At 31.8% G+C, this 26193-nt stretch overlaps 3 protein-coding genes and 3 long non-coding RNA genes across 8 annotated transcripts in view; 4 read left to right on the forward strand and 2 right to left on the reverse strand.

Annotated features, from left to right (window-relative positions):
* LOC113515295 (calcyphosin-like protein) overlaps positions 1-26193 on the reverse strand; it is a 79802-nt gene that overhangs the window by 6964 nt on the left and 46645 nt on the right. Inside the window, exons 1-2 of one of the 3 annotated variants that reach the window (XM_052894516.1) lie at positions 15810-15948; positions 13861-13929 (exon numbers count right to left, since the gene is read on the reverse strand). In XM_052894516.1, the coding sequence (XP_052750476.1) occupies positions 13861-13873 (13 nt within the window). In that variant the 5' untranslated portion in view covers positions 13874-13929; positions 15810-15948. Of the gene's footprint in view, positions 1-1692; positions 1876-13860; positions 13930-15809; positions 15949-26193 lie in introns of those variants that run through there. The other 2 variants (XM_052894514.1, XM_052894515.1) reach the window with 2 other exon arrangements.
* On the forward strand, positions 1938-2986 carry LOC128200596 (uncharacterized). The gene is made up of 2 exons (XR_008252798.1): positions 1938-2491; positions 2769-2986. It is a non-coding gene; the product is annotated as an uncharacterized LOC128200596 (long non-coding RNA).
* LOC128200594 (uncharacterized) lies at positions 2161-4789 on the reverse strand. The gene is made up of 2 exons (XR_008252796.1): positions 4230-4789; positions 2161-3711 (listed from the first exon to the last, which is right to left on the reverse strand). It is a non-coding gene; the product is annotated as an uncharacterized LOC128200594 (long non-coding RNA).
* Positions 4809-6254, forward strand: LOC128200595 (uncharacterized). The gene is made up of 3 exons (XR_008252797.1): positions 4809-5142; positions 5237-5378; positions 5656-6254. It is a non-coding gene; the product is annotated as an uncharacterized LOC128200595 (long non-coding RNA).
* Positions 19978-24501, forward strand: LOC113511975 (18S rRNA aminocarboxypropyltransferase). Its single transcript, XM_026895722.3, has 2 exons — positions 19978-20381; positions 21053-24501. The coding sequence occupies exon 2, from the start codon at positions 21066-21068 to the stop codon at positions 21783-21785; it is 720 nt and encodes a 239-aa protein (XP_026751523.1). The 5' UTR covers positions 19978-20381; positions 21053-21065; the 3' UTR covers positions 21786-24501.
* The window catches only part of LOC113511902 (protocadherin-like wing polarity protein stan), a 218967-nt gene continuing 217529 nt past the window's right edge, over positions 24756-26193 (forward strand). Inside the window, exon 1 of the mRNA XM_052894517.1 lies at positions 24756-24992. The gene's annotated coding sequence lies outside the window, so the exon portion shown is untranslated. The remainder of the gene's footprint in view (positions 24993-26193) is intronic.

Genomic DNA, 26193 nt, shown 5'->3' on the forward strand with positions numbered 1-26193 from the left:
TGTCACATATTTACAAGGAATAAATAATTCCAAGAAAGACAGCGCGGAGATCAAAAAGGTAGGGTGTATTGCTCGCAATGGGGCCATCAGATCTCATTATTAATAATCCCTCTGAACAATAAACAGGGCACGTTTGATAGTAAATGGTTACTGTAGGTTATAAACGACAGCACTAGGCCGAATAGGTACGTGTTGCCAGCCCTAAAAACCTGTTGTCTCTAGAGTGTCGACGTGTTAATTAATATTAATGATTATAAAAATATAGGTAGATATGTATTCTAATTCAAATAGTAAGTTGTTTGGTGAAACATAATTGCCCAATTTAATTCATTTCGCTACGAATTAGTCACGCGAACCCAAACTGTATTATAACAATAACGACCAAATACGAGTAGTTTCTTTACTAGGAATAGTTTATATTTATAAAAATATAATAATTAATTTCGTACTTATTGTATAAAAAAATAATATATAGTGTACTAAATATATTTTGCAATTTTCATTAAAGAATTAATAAAATAATAAATGTGTGTACAAAAGTCTGAAAATGTGTCTAAGTATATAGTAAATATTAAATACAAACAAAACAAAGATTTACGTGATAATAGTCAATAATTATAATGAAAATTATAATGTTTCTATTGAAACATTTTTAGAGAAAATACTTTGTTTTACTTTGTACTAGATGTTAAAATATAAACGTCCAAAAGCATAATCAATGGCATCAGTTTGCATTCGTTACGTTTATACCTATTTTTTATTTTCACATTAACCTACCTACATTAATCTACATTCACCTTCTTTATCCTGGGACCTACTTTATAAAATATACAAAGAGAACTGAATGCTCAAGATTTTTACCCTTATATAAGTTCAGTAGAGAGACATATGTGCATTATGACTACTAGGTATCTATCTAGTATCAATTCCAGTCAATACGTCTCTTATAAGAATGAGAAGTAGATTTTGCTCCACAAAAAAGAAACAATCTTGGCAAAAATAGTAATTATGATTTCATAACTAAACTTTTGAACCAATTTTGAAGAATTTTCATAGGACCAACCATAAAGTATATTTTAAATAAAAAAAATCCGAATCGGTTTATTAAAAACATAAAAAACCCGAATTGATAATCTCTTCCATTTATTGAAGTAGTTTCAAATACGGTGATCAGTAGACAATGTTCAGAATGACCTATTATTTTCGTGTCGTAATATTTTGCAGATAAATAATGCAGCAGAAAGAAACTACATTTCATTTTACGCTACGAGTACAGTCGGCACATTATTTTTATATTACCGTTACCCCGTTGCCATGCTAGCTGTGGATACAAATCGATACCGGCGACAAACAACAATAAATTAGTTTTCTACATAAAATATATTTGATGAAATATGTTATTAAGTACACTAAGATATTAAAGCTTTGTACGAGAAGGGAAATCGTATTCATAAGACGTTAATCACCTATTTGAAACATAATTTTTTATGCTAACGTAATTTCAAATCCATTTCACCTATTATTTTCTTGAATTTTTATAATTACAATTATATTTATGAGTTTTGTTCAATGTTAAGAGACCAAAAATTTTTAATTTTAAGTCAAATTAAGCTAAAGCAATTATTTTTTTATTTTATTTTTTATTGGCATAAAAAAAGGAAACCTAAATAACCACAGAAACAGATTACTTACTATTGGACGTAGTTTTAGGTTTGCCAAGATACATCTTGGTTATTTTCACTATATTTGCACATGTATGTATTTAGAGAGCACGTGTCGGGTCACAAATAGTCCCGCATTTTGCGATACGTCTCTAAGCTGTCAGAACTGCAATGCTATTCACTAAAAATCTACCGCAACGCTGCGCCCGCCGACGAGCTCTAGACTGCAATGCTATTCACTAAAAATCTACCGCAACGCTGCGCCCGCCGACGAGCTCTAGACTGCAATGCTATTCACTAAAAATCTACCGCAACGCTGCGCCCGCCGACGAGCTCTAGGCTGATCAGCCTTGCGAACGACCGTGGCTACAGCGCTGCGGTAATTGGTATTCACTAACGTGTCAAACCTCATCGACGAACTGTAGGCTGTGATAACTCGAGGCTGTGCGCACGGACGAGATAGGGCTTGCAACAAAAACCGTAAAATGAAACCGATAACTGTAGAAATATAATATTTTATTGACAAATGGAATGTTTTATTCAGTTTAGAATGTTATTTAAATAAATATTATATAAAATAAACATAAATTTATACATCAAACATTTGATTTTGTTTTTTAAAGTTAAGATTTGTTTGAATACCCTTGCTTCCATTGCCGTAAAATAAACAAATAACACTTATACGTAGGTACGTAGAGAGTATTATATTCCTTGTACTTAACATTCCAGAGGCGCACTTTTTGTATTTGTTTATTCTCTTTTAAAAATAATTAATAAAATTAACGTAACTTTACCAACTTTTTATAAGTTTGGATGTATCTATCAAATACGTAAGTAAAATGTGCTTTTTATTTACTTGTATTGTTTTTAAGGTTATATTTTTAGTAACTAAAATAAATGCATATCTCGTAATATGCCATGAAATGAGGTCCCTTCGCAAAGTAGTCGGAGATGCTGATGGATTATATAAAGAATCAGACATGGCTTGTGACAGGACATACACGAACAGAAAAAAGGATTAATTATATTTTTGTGGAGTATCTTAAATAAATAACTAATTTATAATTTTAGAATTATGTGTCTAATTGGTCTTATTGTTATTTTTAGGTCCACGCCGTCATTTGACTGACAGTATCCCGATGACACTTATCTCCTTCACAATAGCAGCCTCAACTAGAAAGAGAGTAGTCTCACAAAGATTTGTTGCCACTGAAGAGCACCGAGTAGAGACAGAACAAATTTTGATAGAGAATCAGACAACACTAGTTCATATCTTATAGCTAATGAATGAGATATGACTAAATTAAAGTCAGCCATTGTACGATTTAATTAAAATTTTTTAAAAAAATGTCAAATAATTTTTATTCAATTAAATTTAAAATATTATAAATGGTAATTCTTTATGATTCTACCATCCATTGTGAAGAAGGGGAGAAACCTCAATTTTGGTTTTTAAAATACTAATAGATTTTACAATAATACATTTCTAAAAATATACACTGCCAAACATAACAAGAGTTATTGGAATTATTAGTTAAATCAAGTTCATTATTGAAAATATAAGATTAAATTATGTCATTTAATAGTCATTAGTAATTTTGAAATATAAGTTTCATCTTATATAATTTTCAAATAAAAACACAATTACAATAAAATTTTATAATTATAAACTTGTTTCAATTTCAAATAAATAATTTTTAATGAATATTTTTTTTAATTTCTTACTCCATACTAGTTATAATATGAATTAATTATAATAATTTTAAATTAAAATATACATTTACAACATAATATAATATTAATTTTAATTCACAGGTAGACAAAAATGTAACAATAAAAAAGTATTTGAAAATAGTTTTAAGATATAAGTACAAAAAGTATAGCTAGCTTATTTTCAGACTACAAAATTTTCTTTTGTGCTTCTTCATTTTGTATAGATGATGTAACTGCATCATATTATCAGCATATCACAAACAATACAGCAATACACTACTATTATTGTGGCTGTCCAAGGGTTTGTGTCATGCTACTAAATGAGTTTCAAAATCACCTGAAAAAAAACAAGTAATGTTAATTATTTTTAATTAGCCACATAGCCAATCCTGAATTTATGTGTGTCATGTTTTTTAAAACTATGATTTTGAAACAATTTTTTATAATAGTTTCAACCTGAATGCTAAATTTAGTGGTCTAATTTAACAAAAATTAATTGACATGAATTAATAATTTACTACATGTTTAACTAAGTTGGTTTCTTTCTAACATATTAGACATAGTTATTTTTATACAAAACCAGAGGCCACTAAGCTTATGGATCACCTAATGGGAAACGGTTACCATGATCCATGAATATTTGTAACACCAGAAGTATTATTATGCATACTAGAATACTTGTTACACACCATTATTAACTAGCTAGTTGTTCCCTACACAAACATCTGCTGACACAATTAAGCTTGTCTCAATAAAATAAACAAGTGCACACAATCACTGCAAAGTATTCTTTTTCCTGCTTTAAATTTATTTATGTACCTAATACCATCAATTAATAAAATTTAAGTTACAAACCTTTAGCTTTAACAACTCTCTGGAACAGGCATACATGGTGACAATTCTTTTTCTAACATATTGATTAATTCTTCAGAAAGTCGGTAATGATGAATATAATCCACATCACATAAAGTTGTTGATTGTCGGCATTTCTTACAATCATTTTCTATTTTAGCTTCTTTCAACAAATGGGTCATTACACATAAACGGGCAGCAATCGTTTTTAAACACAAATTGATAATTTCAATACAATTAATAATCACAGAATTCAAGAAACAAATAAATATATTAGATGAATACTATGCAAACAGCGTAGAAAACAAAGCTTTTGAGTTTGACATAAGAAATCGAGGCTGTAGGCTAGGCTGTCGGCGAAGGCGAGGCTGATTTTTGTTAGTGAATACCAAATACTATGGCAAAATGTCAAATCGCACAGCCTTGAGTAGTTCCCGTTTATGCCGCTCGTCTTTGAGCTCGTCTTTGGGCGCTAGTGTCGCGTCTTAAGAATTAGTGAATACCATTTCAATATTTCATCGCTGCGTCAAGGCTGATGTCTAGGCTGTTTGCTTAGAGAATAGCACTACTGATCAGCCTTGCGAACGACCGTGGCTACAGCGCTGCGGTAATTGGTATTCACTAACGTGTCAAACCTCATCGACGAACTGTAGGCTGTGATAACTCGAGGCTGTGCGCACGGACGAGATAGGGCTTGCAACAAAAACCGTAAAATGAAACCGATAACTGTAGAAATATAATATTTTATTGACAAATGGAATGTTTTATTCAGTTTAGAATGTTATTTAAATAAATATTATATAAAATAAACATAAATTTATACATCAAACATTTGATTTTGTTTTTTAAAGTTAAGATTTGTTTGAATACCCTTGCTTCCATTGCCGTAAAATAAACAAATAACACTTATACGTAGGTACGTAGAAATTATCTTTTTGAAGACTAGGCAGCATGGTCTCCGACCTTAGCCTGTTCCAAACGGAACAAACGTACTAAAAAAAAAAAAGTAGGTACGTAGAGAGTATTATATTCCTTGTACTTAACATTCCAGAGGCGCACTTTTTGTATTTGTTTATTCTCTTTTAAAAATAATTAATAAAATTAACGTAACTTTACCAACGTTTTATAAGTTTGGATGTATCTATCAAATACGTAAGTAAAATGTGCTTTTTATTTACTTGTACTGTTTTTAAGGTTATATTTTTAGTAACTAAAATAAATGCATATCTCGTAACATGCCATGAAATGAGGTCCCTTCGCAAAGTAGTCGGAGATGCTGATGGATTATATAAAGAATCAGACATGGCTTGTGACAGGACATACACGAACAGAAAAAAGGATTAATTATATTTTTGTGGAGTATCTTAAATAAATAACTAATTTATAATTTTAGAATTATGTGTCTAATTGGTCTTATTGTTATTTTTAGGTCCACGCCGTCATTTGACTGACAGTATCCCGATGACACTTATCTCCTTCACAATAGCAGCCTCAACTAGAAAGAGAGTAGTCTCGCAAAGATTTGTTGCCACTGAAGAGCACCGAGTAGAGACAGAACAAATTTTGATAGAGAATCAGACAACACTAGTTCATATCTTATAGCTAATGAATGAGATATGACTAAATTAAAGTCAGCCATTGTACGATTTAATTAAAAATTTTTTAAAAAAATGTCAAATAATTTTTATTCAATTAAATTTAAAATATTATAAATGGTAATTCTTTATGATTCTACCATCCATTGTGAAGAAGGGGAGAAACCTCAATTTTGGTTTTTAAAATACTAATAGATTTTACAATAATACATTTCTAAAAATATACACTGCCAAACATAACAAGAGTTATTGGAATTATTAGTTAAATCAAGTTCATTATTGAAAATATAAGATTAAATTATGTCATTTAATAGTCATTAGTAATTTTGAAATATAAGTTTCATCTTATATAATTTTCAAATAAAAACACAATTACAATAAAATTTTATAATTATAAACTTGTTTCAATTTCAAATAAATAATTTTTAATGAATATTTTTTTTAATTTCTTACTCCATACTAGTTATAATATGAATTAATTATAATAATTTTAAATTAAAATATACATTTACAACATAATATAATATTAATTTTAATTCACAGGTAGACAAAAATGTAACAATAAAAAAGTATTTGAAAATAGTTTTAAGATATAAGTACAAAAAGTATAGCTAGCTTATTTTCAGACTACAAAATTTTCTTTTGTGCTTCTTCATTTTGTATAGATGATGTAACTGCATCATATTATCAGCATATCACAAACAATACAGCAATACACTACTATTATTGTGGCTGTCCAAGGGTTTGTGTCATGCTACTAAATGAGTTTCAAAATCACCTGAAAAAAAACAAGTAATGTTAATTATTTTTAATTAGCCACATAGCCAATCCTGAATTTATGTGTGTCATGTTTTTTAAAACTATGATTTTGAAACAATTTTTTATAATAGTTTCAACCTGAATGCTAAATTTAGTGGTCTAATTTAACAAAAATTAATTGACATGAATTAATAATTTACTACATGTTTAACTAAGTTGGTTTCTTTCTAACATATTAGACATAGTTATTTTTATACAAAACCAGAGGCCACTAAGCTTATGGATCACCTAATGGGAAACGGTTACCATGATCCATGAATATTTGTAACACCAGAAGTATTATTATGCATACTAGAATACTTGTTACACACCATTATTAACTAGCTAGTTGTTCCCTACACAAACATCTGCTGACACAATTAAGCTTGTCTCAATAAAATAAACAAGTGCACACAATCACTGCAAAGTATTCTTTTTCCTGCTTTAAATTTATTTATGTACCTAATACCATCAATTAATAAAATTTAAGTTACAAACCTTTAGCTTTAACAACTCTCTGGAACAGGCATACATGGTGACAATTCTTTTTCTAACATATTGATTAATTCTTCAGAAAGTCGGTAATGATGAATATAATCCACATCACATAAAGTTGTTGATTGTCGGCATTTCTTACAATCATTTTCTATTTTAGCTTCTTTCAACAAATGGGTCATTACACATAAACGGGCAGCAATCGTTTTTAAACACAAATTGATAATTTCAATACATTTAATAATCACAGAATTCAAGAAACAAATAAATATATTAAAAGAATACTATGCAAACAGCGTAGAAAACAAAGCTTTTGAGTTTGACATAAGAAATCGAGGCTGTAGGCTAGGCTGTCGGCGAAGGCGAGGCTGATTTTTGTTAGTGAATACCAAATACTATGGCAAAATGTCAAATCGCACAGCCTTGAGTAGTTCCCGTTTATGCCGCTCGTCTTTGAGCTCGTCTTTGGGCGCTAGTGTCGCGTCTTAAGAATTAGTGAATACCATTTCAATATTTCATCGCTGCGTCAAGGCTGATGTCTAGGCTGTTTGCTTAGAGAATAGCACTACTGAACACCAACTGAACAAGAAGAAGAAAGAATGGAGCGAATGAATGGAGTATTAGAAAAATATTCATTAACAACATCGACCTAGTTCCTGACGCAGGAAATGTTATGATTGTATCTAGTTTGTTCGATTCTGGGTAGGGCCGGGCATTGTTTAACATATTGTATTCATTCAGTAGTTTATTAGGTAATAGGGTTTCAGATAAAAGATAAATTAATAAAATACTACCTGCATACATGGGCATAAAAACATTGCAGAAATTTCTCCTAACATATCTCCCTACCTTCTTTTTAGTAATAATGAATTAATTAAAACATTTATTACTTTTTTGACAAATAAATAAGTATCGACGACATAGGTACGACTTGTATTTTAAAAAATACAACCAAATTAAGAAGCTTCTTCATTTTGAAGTCGGCTGAAAATATAATTTATATAAGTAACAATTTTTTTTTGATGGGTGAAAATGGAATGGTAACCCTGCCTGCGCTAACGGGATACGCTGGCGGAGCACTAGTGAAGGGTGATAGATGAGAATGAAAACAGGCCAGTTAGCCCATCATGATGAATTCATCAGAAATTAACCATGATAGTTTTCAGGAAGAACCGCGAGGAGGTCGACCTGGTTGGGTATATTGCAATGGGATTCTTAGTCTCCATTACTAACAATCCCTTTCCCCCCAAGTAACAAATTTAGGTTTGTTCTCATTACTAATTACCTTATGGTGTATTACAGTAACTAATGGAATTTCGTATAAATGAACTAATAATAGAAAACCTTAATAGAGAATTTATAAAAGAAAAACGATGTATTGTACTTATTATATCCTACAGACAGTGATTTATGACTTTACTTTTAATTCTAAATAAGTAGTAGACACGACTTCTCCATAAACCCCTTAGGCAGATGACGAAACAGGGTGCCGAACGTCGCTGTCTCATTCTATCTCATGCACCCGATAGCGATAATGTATCTATCGATTTATAGATTGGATAGCAACTTGAGACTGGAATCTTATTATAACGTACATATGTAATCTATTATGTAATGGTAAAAGAGATTGTTAGTACTGGGAAGTAATAGGCCTATTACTTTTAGATCGACCTCCACGCGGCTGCCCCGGAAAATATCGTGGTTAATTCCAGATAAATATGTTACGCTGAGCTATATGACCTACTTTCATCCTCGTCTAGTATTCTACGCTGGTACACTGCCAGCGTGTACTAATAGCGCAGGTGGAATGTCTTTTAATTTTTTATCCATCAATAAAATTCCTTTATATTTGTAAGAATCAACATATTGATTTTACATTAATATTTTAATTAATTCAATTAATATAAGCTCCATATATATATATATATATATATATATATATATATATATATATATATATATATATATATATATATACATATAATTGATATATATTATTATTGTTCTTCAAAGACGGACTTTTTCCAGTCAAATAAACCTATTGTCATACATATGTATACGGAAAATTTATCTCTTCGATTTATAATTTTATGCTCTCAAAAACGAATGGACGCTGCTCCGGAGGGAAATCTTATTGGATGTGCTCGAGAGACAAACGTCAGACCAGTGTTGCCAAGTTAGTGAAACTAAAAATGCTGAGTATCAATATATTTTAAAATGCTGTCTAAAAAATTCAATTTACATATATGGGCTCCGTTAAATGGTTTAAAGTTCCCAAATTTAACCTAAAGATAACATTGCAGCTGATGATCGTCAACTTAATACAATAATGTCATAGCAAATGCGATTAATCAAACGATCTTGAGATTGCATCAAATATTTTTAGAGTCTAGAGGGAGACTTTGTACAAAAGTCGATTGCTTGGGTACCTCTGTTCCATTCGTGTTTCAACCGTGAAGCAGTTGTGTTTGCATAGCTGTGTTTCGGTTTGAAGGGTGGGATATAGCGTGAATTTACAGGGTACAGAGGAATAACATCTGAGTCCTCAGGAATGGCAACGCATGGGGGGTATTATGGGCGAAACAGTACACTCTGTTATGTCCATGGTACTACTCATGTCTCTAGGCGACGGTTACCACTTTCCATCAGGTGGGCCGTCAGCTTGTTTGCCATTTTAAGTTGTATAAAAAAAAGTCTCTCATTGCGTTCTGTAGGTTTAGTAATTGCAATAGATGTGTACAATTCCCGTGTGGTCCCAGCAAAGAATATACCACCCAATTCTTTCCTTGGGTGTCGCAAGAGGCAACTAAAGGAGGACGAGGGATGATCAGCAGCGTCCCTTTTAAAACATCTCCAAAGCTTAACTGGAATTATCAATCTGCCTGCCAAGCGTGGCAACTACTGGCAAAACCCCCCCAAGGGGGAGGCTTATTCAGCAGTGGACAGTTAAAAGCCGATATGATGATGATGAATACATGTCTAATTTCGCGTTGATATTCATAATTACCGGTCGTTGTGATTGTAGTTCCGTATATGGGGTCGTCTAAAGCGGTACATAAAATCGATTCCCTTGTTTGCTACGTACAATCCAATATTCATGATTTTAAACACTTGTAAATGTAACACATCATGCCATAATAGTATTATGTTGATTGGCGGGGTGAAAAGTATAATATTTTAAAGGCAAACAGTGCTTTACTCTTATAAAAAAATAATATACCTATCTGTGTATCTTCACGTCAAGTCCCGTTTTGGGTAGGCACAGAGATACGAATGTCTAAGGCCTCTATCCTTACATCTCTTGTTTTCATCTCCTCCAGAACTCGTCTCATAACGCACGTCGATTTCGCATTCATTTCAATAATCTAATATACAATTTATTATATCCCCAAAGATCCATATAACTTATTTACACGGTGTCGTGTGGTGGGTGACGTTTGCATGTCAAACGAACGTAACTTTAATCAACATGCAAGTTTCAATTAAATAGACGAATAAAATAGGTGATAAAGAAAAACACACAAATATAATTAAGCTATACCTATAGATACTTGATTCAAAATTTATTGAAGTATATACAGGTGAGACATGAGATAGTTTAACATGTGAAAATTCTAGAAAATAATCAGTCCTCTTAAACACAATAATATCAAGATAAGCGATGTAACAAAGTCACAAAACACTCACAAGTTACAAAAAATTTTATTTTATAGTAATTATATAGTACTGTATATCGCTCTTATGTAACTTTTAGCATAACCTTACACTTGAGACAAATGACTCGTAACTATATTTACCCAAGTTCTTAAACTCTAACCCCTTTATTCATAAAAATATCAATCCTTTTATAAAGTTTTTTTTATGCAACTTAGAATGGCAAACAAGCTGACGGTCCACCTGGTGGAATGTGGTAACCGTCGTCTATAGACTTGACCAGTAGCATGGACATAACAGAGTATACTGTTTCGCTTATGATACCCCCCCCCCCCCCATGCGTAGCCATTCCTGAGGACTTGGGTGTTATTTCTCTGTATTCTGTAAATTATCTGCCATGTTCCACCCTTCAAACCGAAATACAGCCGTGCAAACACAACTGCTTCACGGTAGAAACAGAAATGAAACAGAAGTGCCCAAGCAAACGACTTTTGTACAAAGTCTCCCTCTGGTAAATCCTCTTATAAACCTACTTTAGCTATAAAAATGTTTTGTCTCTTTCTTTTACGCTAATTTCTCAATTTAAAAGACAGTGACAAAATTTTAAGAGGTAAAATAAATTTGTAGGACCTTTTAGTTTTTATGAATAAGGAGGTTGAAATATAAATTATATTAAATACCTATTTATACATTTACGTATATGTGAGAAACAAAACCCATCTTGTTTTAAAAATCGTCAAATTAATTATTTTTGAAGACTGGTTTAGCATAGAAAATGATATTTCAGGATCGGTTCCAATCCTAATATCATCATCTTCCTACTCTTATCCCGATTATTATTTGGGGTCGGCCTAATATGATTTTATCCATATTACTAAAGGATTTGGCTTATAGTTATACGTCCGGCCGCCAATATATTAAATTAAAATCTATTGTCAAATTTTTATTTAAGATCTCAGTCCAATATTTTTGTAAAAATATCAATATAGATTACATTGTGATTTTTAAAAAAATATTAAAATTAAAAACTTAACTGTATGCTAATATCTACAGGATCATTTCCATACATACGTGTATATTTTTGATAAAATAATACAACCCGCATTTCCGTAACAGATTCTAGTTAACGTCTATGTGTATTTTTACACCTGTTACTAACGTAGTAACAACCTATCACTGATAATATAATAGTTACTACAAGTACATAAAATTATTCGCAAACATGTTAACAAATATAAAATAATTTTCCGCATTTAATAACATTATGAAAAGTTTTAATGTAAATGGTCGCAAATGTAGAGGGAGACCGAAAAAGAGATAAATGGAGACAGATGTAATGACATGGCCAGAAACGAAGTAAATAGATACCGAAATGACTACAAATAGTGATGTATTTAAAAGAAAAATATACGACCCCCTACGAATATGGAATATAGACATAAAGATGATACTGACTTATGCTTGTTTGAATCACGCTGCAGTCATCAATGCTTTCAGTGTTAGTTATCCTACATGTCTTGAATAGAGTTATCTTGCAAGATATCTACTTACATTATTGATTTACGGTTTCAAGTTCCAGTTCAGTTAGCTCATTGTAATGAGTTTGCTAGGATTTAACCACAATAATAATTATCTAGGGAGGACCGTAAATATGGAGATGGAGGTCAACCTAATAGTAATGAGGCCACTAGTAATCATTATTCATGATCTCCCTCCACCTTTAGTATTTAAAATAAACTAGATGTTTTTCACAATAGCTAATCTGGATATGTGATCTACATGCCAATATTAGGTCAAGAACTTAATAAAGCAACGCTTGAATGGTTTTATATTTGCTTTGTTTTACCACACAATCGCGTGCTGAAAGGCGCAGAGAACAATGCTCAGTAATACCTAAGCTTATGTATTAGGATTTTTAAATAGAAAAATATTATTGTTACAATAATAGATACCTCACTATTTGATACTATCGTAGAGCTTATAGAACATTCTGTTTTATTATTTGTCTTCTTTCTTTATTTTTTATGGATATCGTTTTTTTTTTTTTTATACAACTTAGAATGGCAAACAAGCTCATGGCCCACCTGATGGAAAGAGGTAACCGTCGTCTATAGATAGATCATGTCTATAGGCGACGGTTACCACTTTCCATCAGGTGGGCGGTCAGATTGTTTGCCATTCTAAGTTGTATAAAAAAAAAAAACAAAACACATGTGCAGTACCATGTACATAACAGAGTATACTGTTTCGCCCATGATACCCCCCATTCGTTGCCATTCCTAAGGACTCAGATGTTATTCCTCTGTATCCAGTAAATTCACGCCATATCCCACCCTTCAAACCGAAACACAACCATGCAAACACAACTGCTTTACGGTTGAAACACGAATGAGACAGAGGTACCCAAGCAAACGACTTTTGTGCAAAGTCTCTTTCTGGTATCTATTTTATTTTTTTATTATAATTTGTATTATGACTATAATTAGTGTTATTTGTTAATAATAATTATTTCATTATATGTCTTCTACACTGTAATAAAATTGTAAATTGTATCAGTGTCTGTCAGGTTGCTACGGCATCTCGAAGAATTGTTTGAACGGATTTCAATGAAATTTTGAATTAAATCTATCCCAATATTTCATTAGGTATATTTACACCGGGATCATTGTACAGTAGATAGAGAGAACTAAGTACTCGTCTCAAAAATTCATAAATATATATAATGAAACCTATATTTCCGATACCCCATGCATATATGGTGATTTTTTGTGGTTCTGGAGACATTTAGCTAATCCTTCAATCATATAAGATTTGATCTCTCTTAATATATAAATGTTTAGGGGAAAGAGATTATTAATAACGTCTAGAAGCCCTGTTACTAGCAATATACCTTGTCAAGTTGATCTCCACGCAGTTTCCCCTGGAAACCTTCATAATTAATTATTGTGGAATTCATTTCTATATGTTTGACCTGCTTTCACTTTCACCTATAGCACCGACGGGGTTACCATTCATTTTTACCCATTTAAAAAAAAAACAAATACCAAGATAAAGAAAAGTTTTCAAGCGTGTACGAAGCATAAATAACTTACGTCCAGTTTCCATAATGTCCAACTTGTCACCTTTGTCGGCCTTTGGAGTGTTGTCGTAGTTGAAGCAGGCTGCGGAAAAAAAAGGACAAATTAATTTTATATCCTTTACACAGGAACTAATTCGCCGCCGTGTGGTCCCGGCATAGAATGGGCCATCCTTTTTATTCCGTGGATGTCGTAAGACTAAGAGAACTTTATGGTTAACTGCGTTTTTGACCCGCTTGCCAAGCATGGCAACTACTGGCAAAACTGACAAATACCAAAAAGGGGAGCCCTATGTTCAGCAGTGGGCAATTAATGACTGATATGATGATAATGATGACACAGGAACTATGGTTAAACTGACTCGCTAACTTTTGTGTTATATGATATTGTGACTTTCCTTAGCCTCTTAAGGCAACTAGACTATTCTTTTTATACAACTTAGAATGGCAAACAAGCTGACGGCTCACCTGATGGAAAGTGGTAACCGTCGCCTATAGACATGAGCAGTACCATGGACATAACAGAGTATACTGTTTCGTCCATGATACCCCCCATGCGTTGCCATTCCTGAGAACTCAGGTGTTATTTCTCTGTACCCAGTAAATTCACGCCATATATTCTAGTAGACTACATGGTGACTTAGGTATAATACTTAGGTATATATCTAGTCTACTGACTAAGACAATCCTTTTGACGAGTCATGGTTGAACAAACGTATGCGTCATAGCCAAGCCTACGCAAAATTTGTTAAATAACTTTTTTTTTAGAGATCGCTTATCTGAATTACTAGCTGTACCCGCGACTTTGTGTGTGTGGTCGAGATAACAATCGCCTATCCTTCTTTGTACCAAATATTACATATATTACTGTGCATATAAAGATGCATTCTATAGAGATTTGTTAAGCCGTTGGAGCGTGGATGCTTGTAAGAAAGTCATAGATGAGATCATTATGATTGTTATTTGGTAGGTGTTTACAAGACATACATATGTAGCCTTGAGATTTAAAACATGTCACTATACAAAATTGGAGACGAAATAATAGATGGCGCTAGAATCAGGACTTGTGGTTTTTGTTGATTATTTTGTAAAGAGCATATGAGGCAAAATTTCTAAATTGGCGAGTGGTTTTATTCATTTTTTATCGTTATAGTAATAATTTTTCATAATTTTTGTGTTTATTCTCTTGTATTGTACAACTTTGTAAAAAAGTATATACTGCCAAGAAACATTGCAATTATAATTCATTTAGAAAAAGATCGCCTATTATTATAAATCGTCACTTTATATTTTTATTATAATAATAAGAATAATTCGACAATTTAGAAATTTTATTTTAAATTATCTTTAATTACAAAATAAAAAAATAAATAAACCACAAGACAAACCTCTCGATTTCAGCTTCATTTAATATTTCGTGTCCAATTTTGTTTAATGATCAACCACCTTAAAGGTTAAAGATTTTTTTTTAGTCAGAATAAATAATTAACAATTGCATGGCTAATTATTTAAGAATATTAATAGACATATTCAATAGCATTATCTTCTAGTTACTAATTTTAAAAACATGATTGTATCTATAGATAGAAAGATATTAAATTAATAGAATACTAGACATACATGGTATATTAGATTATCGAATAATTAGGATCATAGAAAGATTACTTTATCAATTTTCGGAAAAGTATCATTGTGTATTTTTATACATAATATTAAATTTAAGTTGTAAAAATAATTATGCACTTAATATTTATAATTTTTATAGTTTTATTAAGTGCTTACATGTTAATTACACTTATAACTGATATTATAATAATAAAATTACAAGGTACGAAAGCATATGACCTTGTAAGTTTGTCGTCACCGTGTATACTGTGACATCCATGGTTTTGTCCATGTATATAGATAACGATTATCACTTTTCGTTAATTGGGTATATAAAAACCTAATAATTTAAGTACTCACCAGACCACTACACAACTTTCCCGCCAAAACTCAAATTAGCACCAAGACACAATTCTATACAGCCAACTGTCACCGTGCCCTCCTAATATTATAATGTAGTTGGACAACAAACTGTCCCAGCTTAGTCGAAAAAATCGATTTTTCTATAACATGGCAATCAATCAGATAGAAACGACACATATAAAATATTTATAATTAACAACACTTCGTCTAACTTACTTTATTAGAACTATAAATTTTATTTTTTAACAAAATTTACGTGCAGTGACCGGTTGCAGTGTGTATCTATCGTATGTTTGCACACGAATTACGTGTAACTTATATATGTGTATGTATACGTGGTATACACTGTTGGGGCACCAGTGAGAGATGATAGGTAAGGATGAAGTTAGGTCAGTTGACCTATCGTGAAAAATTTGACAATAATTAATCGATACGATTAATTATTGTCAAATTCGTCGATAGTTTCCAGGAGGAACCGCGTGGAGGTCGACTTGATAGAGTATATTGCTAGCAATGGGGATTAATGTCTCCCTTATTAACAATCCTTCTCCCCCTTCAAGGTCGACATTACGCGCGTATTGTTGATCCTGAAACATATCCAGGCATATTTTTTACTCCATGCTGTAATCTCCTGGGAAAACCTCAGCAGGAAGCACATTTCATAACCTGAGCGTCCGCGCGAGGGAGTACCTTTAAAACAGTGAAATACACGACCATCCAAGTTTTAATGTATGGGTACTCTCTGTCGATGGCGAGCAGTACGATGGAATAAAGCAGCAGTGCCATATTTAATTATGCATCATACATATAGATCGTTATACAAAGAAATATTTCCTAATAAATTTAATCTGTAATTTTACTTGTCCATCTGATCGCTAATATAGGACAGAGACGATAAACTACCTCTTTTTATCACAGTTAAGCAATAAGCGGATAATACGTGGATAACGACGAGGCTAAGAACTAGTCAAGTATAATATAAATGTATCTTTGAATAAAAATGTAAATTTCTATATAAGCTAAGTATATGTACATATTTCACGGGCTAATGTTAATGTCTTATCTGATTATGTATTTATTATGGCTTTGTATAATCCATCATTTTCGTCTACAAAATGCATCATGGCTGTCATGATAATATTAAAAAAAAAAATATGAAGTCTGTGTTTCATCGTAATATGTACGTTATAAAATTTATAAAATAAAAAAAAGAAAAAACATTGAGTCGTTTAAACGCAATCGGATTACAAACAAATTTAATAAAAAAAATAACGATCAGTAGAATGTCTTCCAAAGTAAAAATAAAAATTAACTGACACTGGGTTCATTAGTAATTATAGGATTTTTAATGGATAAAAATATAATGGTAACCTCTGCTATGCTATTGGCTTACGCTACCTAATTCCGTTTTTTTTTTTTTTTTTAAATGCAATATAATAAATTAGTAATCCTGTCTGAACTATCAGTATACGCTAATGGGGCACTAGTGAGCAAGTAAAGCAGGTCAGTTGGCCCAACGTGACGAATGTAACAAGAATTAAGTACCGATATTTTCCACCGGGAACCGCGTGGAGGTCGACCTAACAGGGCATATTGCTAACAAAGAGACTGTTAAGCCTTAATGCTTACAATCCCTTATCTCCCACTGGGGACCATTGTAATGTAATGTCTTAATTTTAGCATGATAACTATCTACATACATTTTCTAAGGTATGATGAGGCTGACATATCCTTATAGGATAAAAGCTTCTAAATAAAAAAGATAAAAAAAATCTACATACATTTTAGAAAACATTGTTACAATTTTATGTGTAAACTAGGTATTATAACAAAGGATGCCTCAAAGTGTGGTGTGCCGTCCAAATTATACCCCCAAACCTGACAACTATGATAGGTAATTATGCGTCAATAAAATATAAAATAGGCCATATCGTCCTATCGATCCATGGGTACGGCGGTTGCCAAGGATTACAGATAATTGTAGGTATACATTTTTTATTAACTCCTTTGTGGTCTATGTAAAATACAGACATGTATCATAAATGTAACAGAACGTTTATGAACTCTATAGCTTTATTATAAGGGTCAAATGCGAATCATTCTGATAGTACCTTGGCACTCGTATAATTATAAGAATTTATAAAAGATTACCAGCTGTTACATTTTTTTTTTAATGAATTAAGATTGAATTATGCACCCGCCTATGCTAACGGTATATAATACAGGTGCTCCAATGCAATGAGGATGATGATAGGTCAATTAGCCCCTCGTGGCAAAATCGCGACAAATTAATCACGACTGTTTCGAGGGGGTGAGGGGGGCGTGTTGGTCGACCTAAAAAATGTTACCTTACCTTTTAGTTTTATAAATTAATGAAAAAGTAGTGTTGTATAATGGCGAGACAAAATGCAAAATAAAGCAACGAGAATGAAATCAGGTCAGTTGGCCTGTAAAGGGGAATTTATTAGGAATTAAAGATGGTTTCCAAGGTCTCTGCGTGACCTCCATCGCTATTTTTTTTATGCAACTTAGAATGGCAAACAAGCTGACGGCCCACCTGATGGAAAGTGGTTACCGTCGCCTATAGACATGAGCAGTACCATGGACATTACAGAGTATACTGTTTCGCCCATGATACCCCCCATGCGATACCCATAACCCCTCATATAAAATAACGCCATATCCCACCCTTCAAACCGAAACACAGCCATGCAAACACAACTGCTTCACGGTAGAAACACGAATGGGACAGAGGTACCCAAGCAATCGATTTTTGTACAAAGTCTCCCTCTGCTAATTAATGGGGACTGGCCTCCACATTATTGGGGGGAGGAGGGGAGATTGCTAGTAACGTGGACTAGTCCAGTAGATCAGTCCCATTGCTAGCAATATACGCTATCAGGTCGACCTCCACGTGGCCCTTCCTGAAATCATCGTCTTTCCATCCTCACCTATCATCCCTTACTAGTGCTCCTCCAGCGTATACCGTTAGCGCAGGCGGGGTTACCATTTCATTATTATCTATTAAAAAAAACCTCTACATTATTAACAAATCTCTAGAGAGGGTAATCGTCCCACAAAGCAAGTAGCTTCAATCTGAAATTAATTTATTAAATGAAATTAATTAATTTAATAAAATCCTATAATAGTAGAAACTAATTAGGTATCTAGGAAGAAAATAACAAGCCTTGTTAGACAAGTGGTAATAAAATCCAAAAATCCATCGGTAAATTCGTTTTTGTTAGAAGCATGAGAAAAACCATCATGCCGGATGTTTGCTGTCTCATTTCGTCTCAAGCACTTATCTAACTATAGGTAACTTTACCTCTTAACTAGGAAGGTAGTTATTTTGTGGGCAATAGAGAAAATTATGAAATTAGGAAATAAATGACTAAATAATACTAACCCGCCATTGAGGCGCTGCTCATTCTTCCGCGAGTAAAATCAATTTTGAATTTGTTTAACACGAGAGCCGAATTATTATAGTAATATATGAGTATGAAGCTTTAATAGAAGTAAAACAATGTCGTATATTTTAAATATCCAAATAATTTAACAAAAACAATATGTGATTGTAGATTGCTCTTTGATAATTAAAATCTATTGTAAATAAAGATCACAATGGATGTAATAGGCATATTTTTTTTTAAATTGTCATAATTTTTCATAAAAAGGTAAAAATGTAAATTATTTGTATAAGGAGGATTGCGGGTAATTCTTAATCTATAAGATACTTCACTACATGTTAATTTATTATATAATATTAAGCTATTATTATATAGATAAAAATAAAGTATCACTGTGACAAAATCTGAAAGGTATCAACCTTTAATTATATCCCACTAAACCCTGCACCCGAGTAGTACGCATTTCTCGCACTTCCATGTTAAATTCGGCTTGCTATAGAAGAAAGAAATATACATAAAAGATTTAAAAAATCAGTTAATTTCTGTAGGTCAAAAGCGATTTTCTATTTTATTTATGCATGCTAAATTCCTATATATTTTTACCTCAAAATTATTTTTTTTCCCTTAAATACAACACTACGAATGATATGGCAACATTTAAAAACACTGACAGTGACAATGACATATGACACTGTCAATGTTTATAGATGTTATGTAGTCTGTAACAATACGTAAATATGATTAGACATATTCACGTCATTTCGAAAAAATATTTGTAAAGTTTATGCAACTAGTTCATTGAATTTGAAAATTGTATGTTATAAAATAGCTAGGTGTTTTACAATACTTATTAATATCGATATTTTGCATAAAGACATAATACTAACAGTTTTATAATACTTAATATTCATTATTTTACTGTGTCGTTATTTCAGGTGGTAGCATAGATTAATATTCTAGTATTATTAATATAATTGTAGTGTTCACGCTTAAAGAAGTATCAAATGAAATCATTTAAAGTGACAAATAGATCAATAAAATGAAATCATTTGAAGTGACTTATAGAACTGATTGATCGTTACAGAAATTCCACATTTAATTTGGAAATCGTTATAATTTGACTAATTTAAATACTATGTCTTATTTCAAGTAATCATTACATGTAAGTACAAAAACATGTTACTTTTTGTTTCACTAACAGTAATCATGGCAAATCTAATCGATTTTGAAAGGTTATGTTTTTGTGAATATTTTAAGAGCGAAAATTGTATAAAAAAAATATTCTGCATGGCTGTCTCGTCCTTAGTTATGTTTTGGTTACGGCTATGAAATTACAGGGTACTCAGGCTATTTTGATAGGTGAGCTATGCATAAAGTGGGCTATCGGCATGGCAGTGTATTTTGTAATGTGGGTTGTCAGTTATTCATATTAACATTTTAACTATCTATCAATTTTTCCATATAATTGTTACTCCTCTGCTCTGAATATATCATTCCAAATACTTCTCACTGGAGGGGAAAGGGATTATTCGTATTGGGGTTCTAACAGCCTCATTGCTAACAATATATCCTAACAATATATCAGATCAACCTCCATATGGTTCCCCCAGGAAACCATCTTGATTAATTCTTTATAAATTAGTTACTAGTGCCCTACCAGTATATACATATAGCGTAGGCCATTACATTTTCACCCATTAAAAAAAAGATATAGTATGTATGTACCAAAGTTCATAACTATTGGTTGAACTTCAATTAATAAAACAAACACACTTTCAGATTTATAATATTAAGAATATTTTGATTATTACAAAAACAAAATCTATTTTACAGATCTTAACTCAATATGGCACCAGGTAAAAAAGGAAAAGTCCATGGAAAACGTTCTAACCATCATGTAACTAAAAATTATGCTGAAAGAATGAGTGATTTAAAGCTACAGTCTTCAGATGAGAGCAGCTCTTCAGATGATGAATCTATTGCACACATAACATTTCCAATAAAAATGTGGGATCTAAATCACTGTGACCCTAAAAAATGTTCCGGCAGGAAACTCCTCAGACATAGACTGATTAAAAACCTTAAACTTGGTCAGAGATTCAGAGGGATTGTATTATCTCCTATTGGTTCCCAGTGTGTCAGCCCAAATGATGACAGTATCATAAAAGAACATGGAATTGCTGTTATAGATTGCTCTTGGGCTAAAATTGATGAAACCCCTTTTGGGAAAATGAAATCAAATCATCCTAGATTATTACCATTTCTAGTTGCTGGTAACCCTATAAATTATGGTAAACCATATCAACTAACATGTGTTGAAGCTATAGCCGCTGCTTTATATATAACTGGTTATCAGAGAGAGGCAGAGTTTTATTTATCTAAGTTTTCCTGGGGACATTCTTTTTTAGAACTTAACTCTGAAGTTTTGGATTTATATGCAGCTTGCACTGATAGTAAGAGTGTGATAGAGGCCCAGACAAAGTATCTAGAAAGTGCTGGGGAGGAAGGGGACACTAGACCTTTATGGCCTCCTAGTGAATCAGATGCTGAATCTTGTAGTAGCTGATAGATAAATTTATTTGTCTAGTAATAAATATTTATATGTCTTGTAAATAGGATATAATTATCATAAAAGATATACAAGTTTGCATAGTGTTTGACTAAGTGCAGTTGAAAATAATTATTGTTATTAACACCTATAGTGTTTGCTCTGCAATGATAATTTATTTACAACCTTTACAGAGATCTTTATAAGAATTTATAAGTTTAAAAAAAAAAAATCATTTAGTTTTGTGTCTATTAATGGATGAACTTTGAACAGAGAGGATTATCTGCTTTACACTATTCCAGCCCCCAATGACTCAGTTATTGCTTTGAAATTATTAGTTCATATCTTATTTGGTCTCCTTTTCTTTTCATATCTGCACCTTGTCAACTACTACATTTTTGTACAATTCTTTTGTGTCTACATGTGACTAGTCCTATAATTAAAATTTATTATTTTGCTCACTACAAGTAAAATACTCATAACAAAATTTTAAAGGTTCATTTTTTACTATTAGCTAAACTTATATTAATGGCTAAAATAAAATAAATACTACATATTACTACGGAATGGATTTTGATGTATCACTATAATATACTCTAAGTGGTATCTATTTATTTGTTCCTGAAATTGTCTATGAAGTCCTAACAAATTGATAACTAACAGGAATCCCTCCTGGTGTAATTAAATAGATATACAATTATGTTACAAATCTTAAATGTAACTAAGTAAGTTTAGTGTATAAAATTGAAAATGTGATTGTGTTCTTTCACATTAAAGCAGTTATCAACAAATTTAAGAAATGGATATACTTCTGTAAATTTCTTTCTAGAAAAAGGTTTCATTTTTAGATTTGTTACATAATTCATATGAGCATAAAAACTAGTTATAACTGGAACAGTTTGACGGAGACATATCATTAATTTTTAAAAGTAGTTATGTAAATATTTATACATATGTATACCACTGATCAACTACAAAATGATAATATTATACACTTTACAATTTTTTAAAGATACATAGTTTTCTCATACTATTCTTTTTTTAATAATGTGGGTATTAATGAAATTGGTCATTTAAAAATATAGACAAATGCTCGTCTCACATTGAGGTTCCTAAGTAACATTAACACTTTACCGTTTAAAAAGTAATCCCCAGACCAGATTATCTACTAAGAAACGAGCAAAGGAAAAAGAGTTTTCAATGTAATAAAGAACAATACTAGAAACAAATCATTTCGTTACAACTTTTAGGTATTTAACTTGCTTATGCAAATTTTTTCTTTCTAAATTTGTTATAAATTTTTAACCACTTGCATCTTATCGTTTTAAAATTGTGTATACTTATGTAAATTCAGTTACAATCCAGTGTTAAAGTACTATCAAGTTGATCTAATGGTGAAGAAGGAAGGTGGCCATAGGAAAATGTGAATTCATTGAATTTGTCTTGATAAAACTATAATCCTGTATTGTACCCTAAACCTGAAAATGGCAGTAAAAACTGTTATACGATATACAAATACATAAATGGTGCCTTCTGTAATCTTTAATATGACATTTATTAATTTTCATTAGGTCGGCCTTTAGTAGGCATTCTTTTCAGTAAAACTTTTGATATTGCTTCTCCTTTTATAGTTAATAGTTCTGTAGTCAATACACAGTTCAAAAGTTAATCTGTATGTAAGAACTAGATGTTGGTATATGTGTACATATGTTTGAAATCGGTGGAATTAGAGATCGTTCAACCAATTACAATATGTATTATTTTGAGATTTCTATAGAATCTAATTTGTTGTAAGTCCTTGCTAAATGACATTGTAGTATATGAATTGTACTATGCCACCGCCGGTACCTAGTGTGAGTTGTTCAAAGAATTGCGTTCATCTATATTTGTGTATACATACGTCGTTAAATTTGTATAGAAATTGAATTTCATTAACCATCTGCTGGAGGTGTAGCACACTTCTCGATACAGAGCGAAGTAAACGCAGCGATAACATAAATCTTTGTACATCTCGATTACAAGACAGACTTTAGCCTAACTGGCGCCCTTGGGTAAATTTTTTGTCAATAACTTCTGTATCATTCAACTGATCGGCATGAAAATTTCAATATCTAATTTATAAAATGTTAACTGATGGAATATTTTAGCGCTATCTACTTTGTTGTAATTCCTCACTAGACGGCGCTGTAGCACATTAACTTTTAAACTTCTGTCATACACATCAATTATTTTTATCTCAAATAGCTTTACAGAAATTAATAAATTACAACTTACATAGAGAGAACGATGTCCCTCAAGTTTTGCTAAATAAATAATGTATATTCGTGTAATGACTAAGGTGTGTGGTGTATTAAGTAATTACTAAATATTTCATTTAAATAATGAAAGTGACTAATATAGTAAATAAAGTACGTTTTTTTTTACGTTAGTATGTTTTTTTTTGTAAAATTGTCCGAATGCTATAGTTATGCTTAGACTATATAGGTAAATAGATGATTTCCATACATTGCTTTGACAAAAACAGGTTAACTTTTTTTTATTCATAAGTGTGTGAATAGTATAACCATAATGTACATTTATTACTCAGTTTATGATGGATGTCAACTATTGAATGACTAAATTTTGACCAGTTTTTGATACTTGATTTATCTATATCTATAATCTAAGGGTACCTATATGTAACTGAAGATTGTTCGCCGTCCCCGGTGAATAAATAATAAAATGATACCATCTTTACCATAGTTTTAATATTATGCCATTTACAGATTCCGATACGTCTAATTATATTATTATTAAATAATATAAAAATAAATTACTATGTATTTTGATATGTTTAATTTTATATTTATATAGCGCCATCTAACAAAGTAACGAAACAAGCATTGAATACGAATCCCGTCTTGCAATTGAACCCATGTCCTGATATAATTCTTATGTATTCAATAGATGGCGCTCTAACCATTTTTAATTTTTAGGGATCGCGAACTTTCAAAGCGTCCGTTGCTCCGATCTTCGTTACGTTCGTTTACTACGCTTAGTTTGCTTTTGCTTTTTGAGTGTGTAAGTTGGTTATTGCCGTAAGCTGTGACAACTTAAAACTCGCGGAATAACTTACTCGTCACTTGCGATTGGATGTATAGTGAAAATATTAGTGTGGTGTGTTTTGTGTGTGTATCTTTAAATAAACTAACCCTTGTGTGGACTTAATTTTTGAAAATTTTAGTGGTAAGTTTGTTTTTTTTAGTTCGTTTCGATACAACCTGTCACGCAGGTGTCTCACAAGTCACTAACCTTTCGGATGAATAAATACTACCACAACCGTCTACTGGCACCTAAGTACTAGGTTACCAGCTTTCTATAGATTGATTTGCATCAAGTTTGATTCAGCTTTTCTAACTTTTACAGATAGATTGTTACATAGTAGATATATCTAATGAGCATACGAAGTTAAAGTCGAAAGTTATTTCCTTGATTTTTACATTTTTGCATAACATCGTCGGTAGGTACTTGTTTGGTAGGTACCTATTTTCTTTATTTGTATTATATAATAACTTTTATATCTAGTTATTTTAAAAGATCCATAGTTTACTTATCAATATCTATATGTAACTTCTAAGTAGAAAGTAGAGTCATAGAAAAATATAATTTATAGTAGAGTTTTAGTGATTTTATCTCTAATACGTACAACTAATTGTATTTTCCGAGCCATTGGTAGTTCCGTACAAAATTATTAATAAAGCGAAATAAATTTTAAATTATTTTAATTAGTATCTAACCTATTACAGGAAGGGTTAATCATCAATCAGCTTAAATACGGCACGTATTGTTTGCTACCTAGTATACCTAATTTTTTGTAGGTTATCAAATTAGGTCCTTTAATAAATAATAGGTACTATTTTTATGGTATGATAATGAAATGGTCGTCAGCACTATCGGTATACGCTAGCGGTGCATCAGTGAGAGATGATAGGTGAAAGCAGAGGGTCTACCATAAAATATTTTCGGAAATTTCGGGACAGAATGAAACACAAACTTTACTGTACAAAAATGTTAAAATATCATTCCTTTGGACTTTTATTATAGGATTTATGACGAACAAAATGTTAAGCTCCATTCACTGGACCGATTTCGGTATGAACAAAAACATTAAAGTGAGCTGAAAATTCGGAATTTCATGTCATAGTTGACCCACAGGTCAGTTAGCCGGTCTGATCAGTTCTACAAGAATTAACCACGATGGTTTTCAGGAGAAACCCCGTGGAGGTCAAATTGATAAGTTGCTAACAATGAGTCTATTAAGGGGGAAAGGGATTGCTAGTAATGAGGCTTTACCAGCACCATTACTAGCAATGTACCCTATCAGGTCTACCTCCACGCGGTTCCCTCTGGAAACTATTGTGGTTAATTCTTGTGGAATTTATCATGA

Source organism: Galleria mellonella, unplaced genomic scaffold (assembly GCF_026898425.1).
Source record: "Galleria mellonella isolate WM207_F2 unplaced genomic scaffold, CSIRO_AGI_GalMel_v1 utg213, whole genome shotgun sequence".
Taxonomy (NCBI): domain Eukaryota; kingdom Metazoa; phylum Arthropoda; class Insecta; order Lepidoptera; family Pyralidae; genus Galleria; species Galleria mellonella.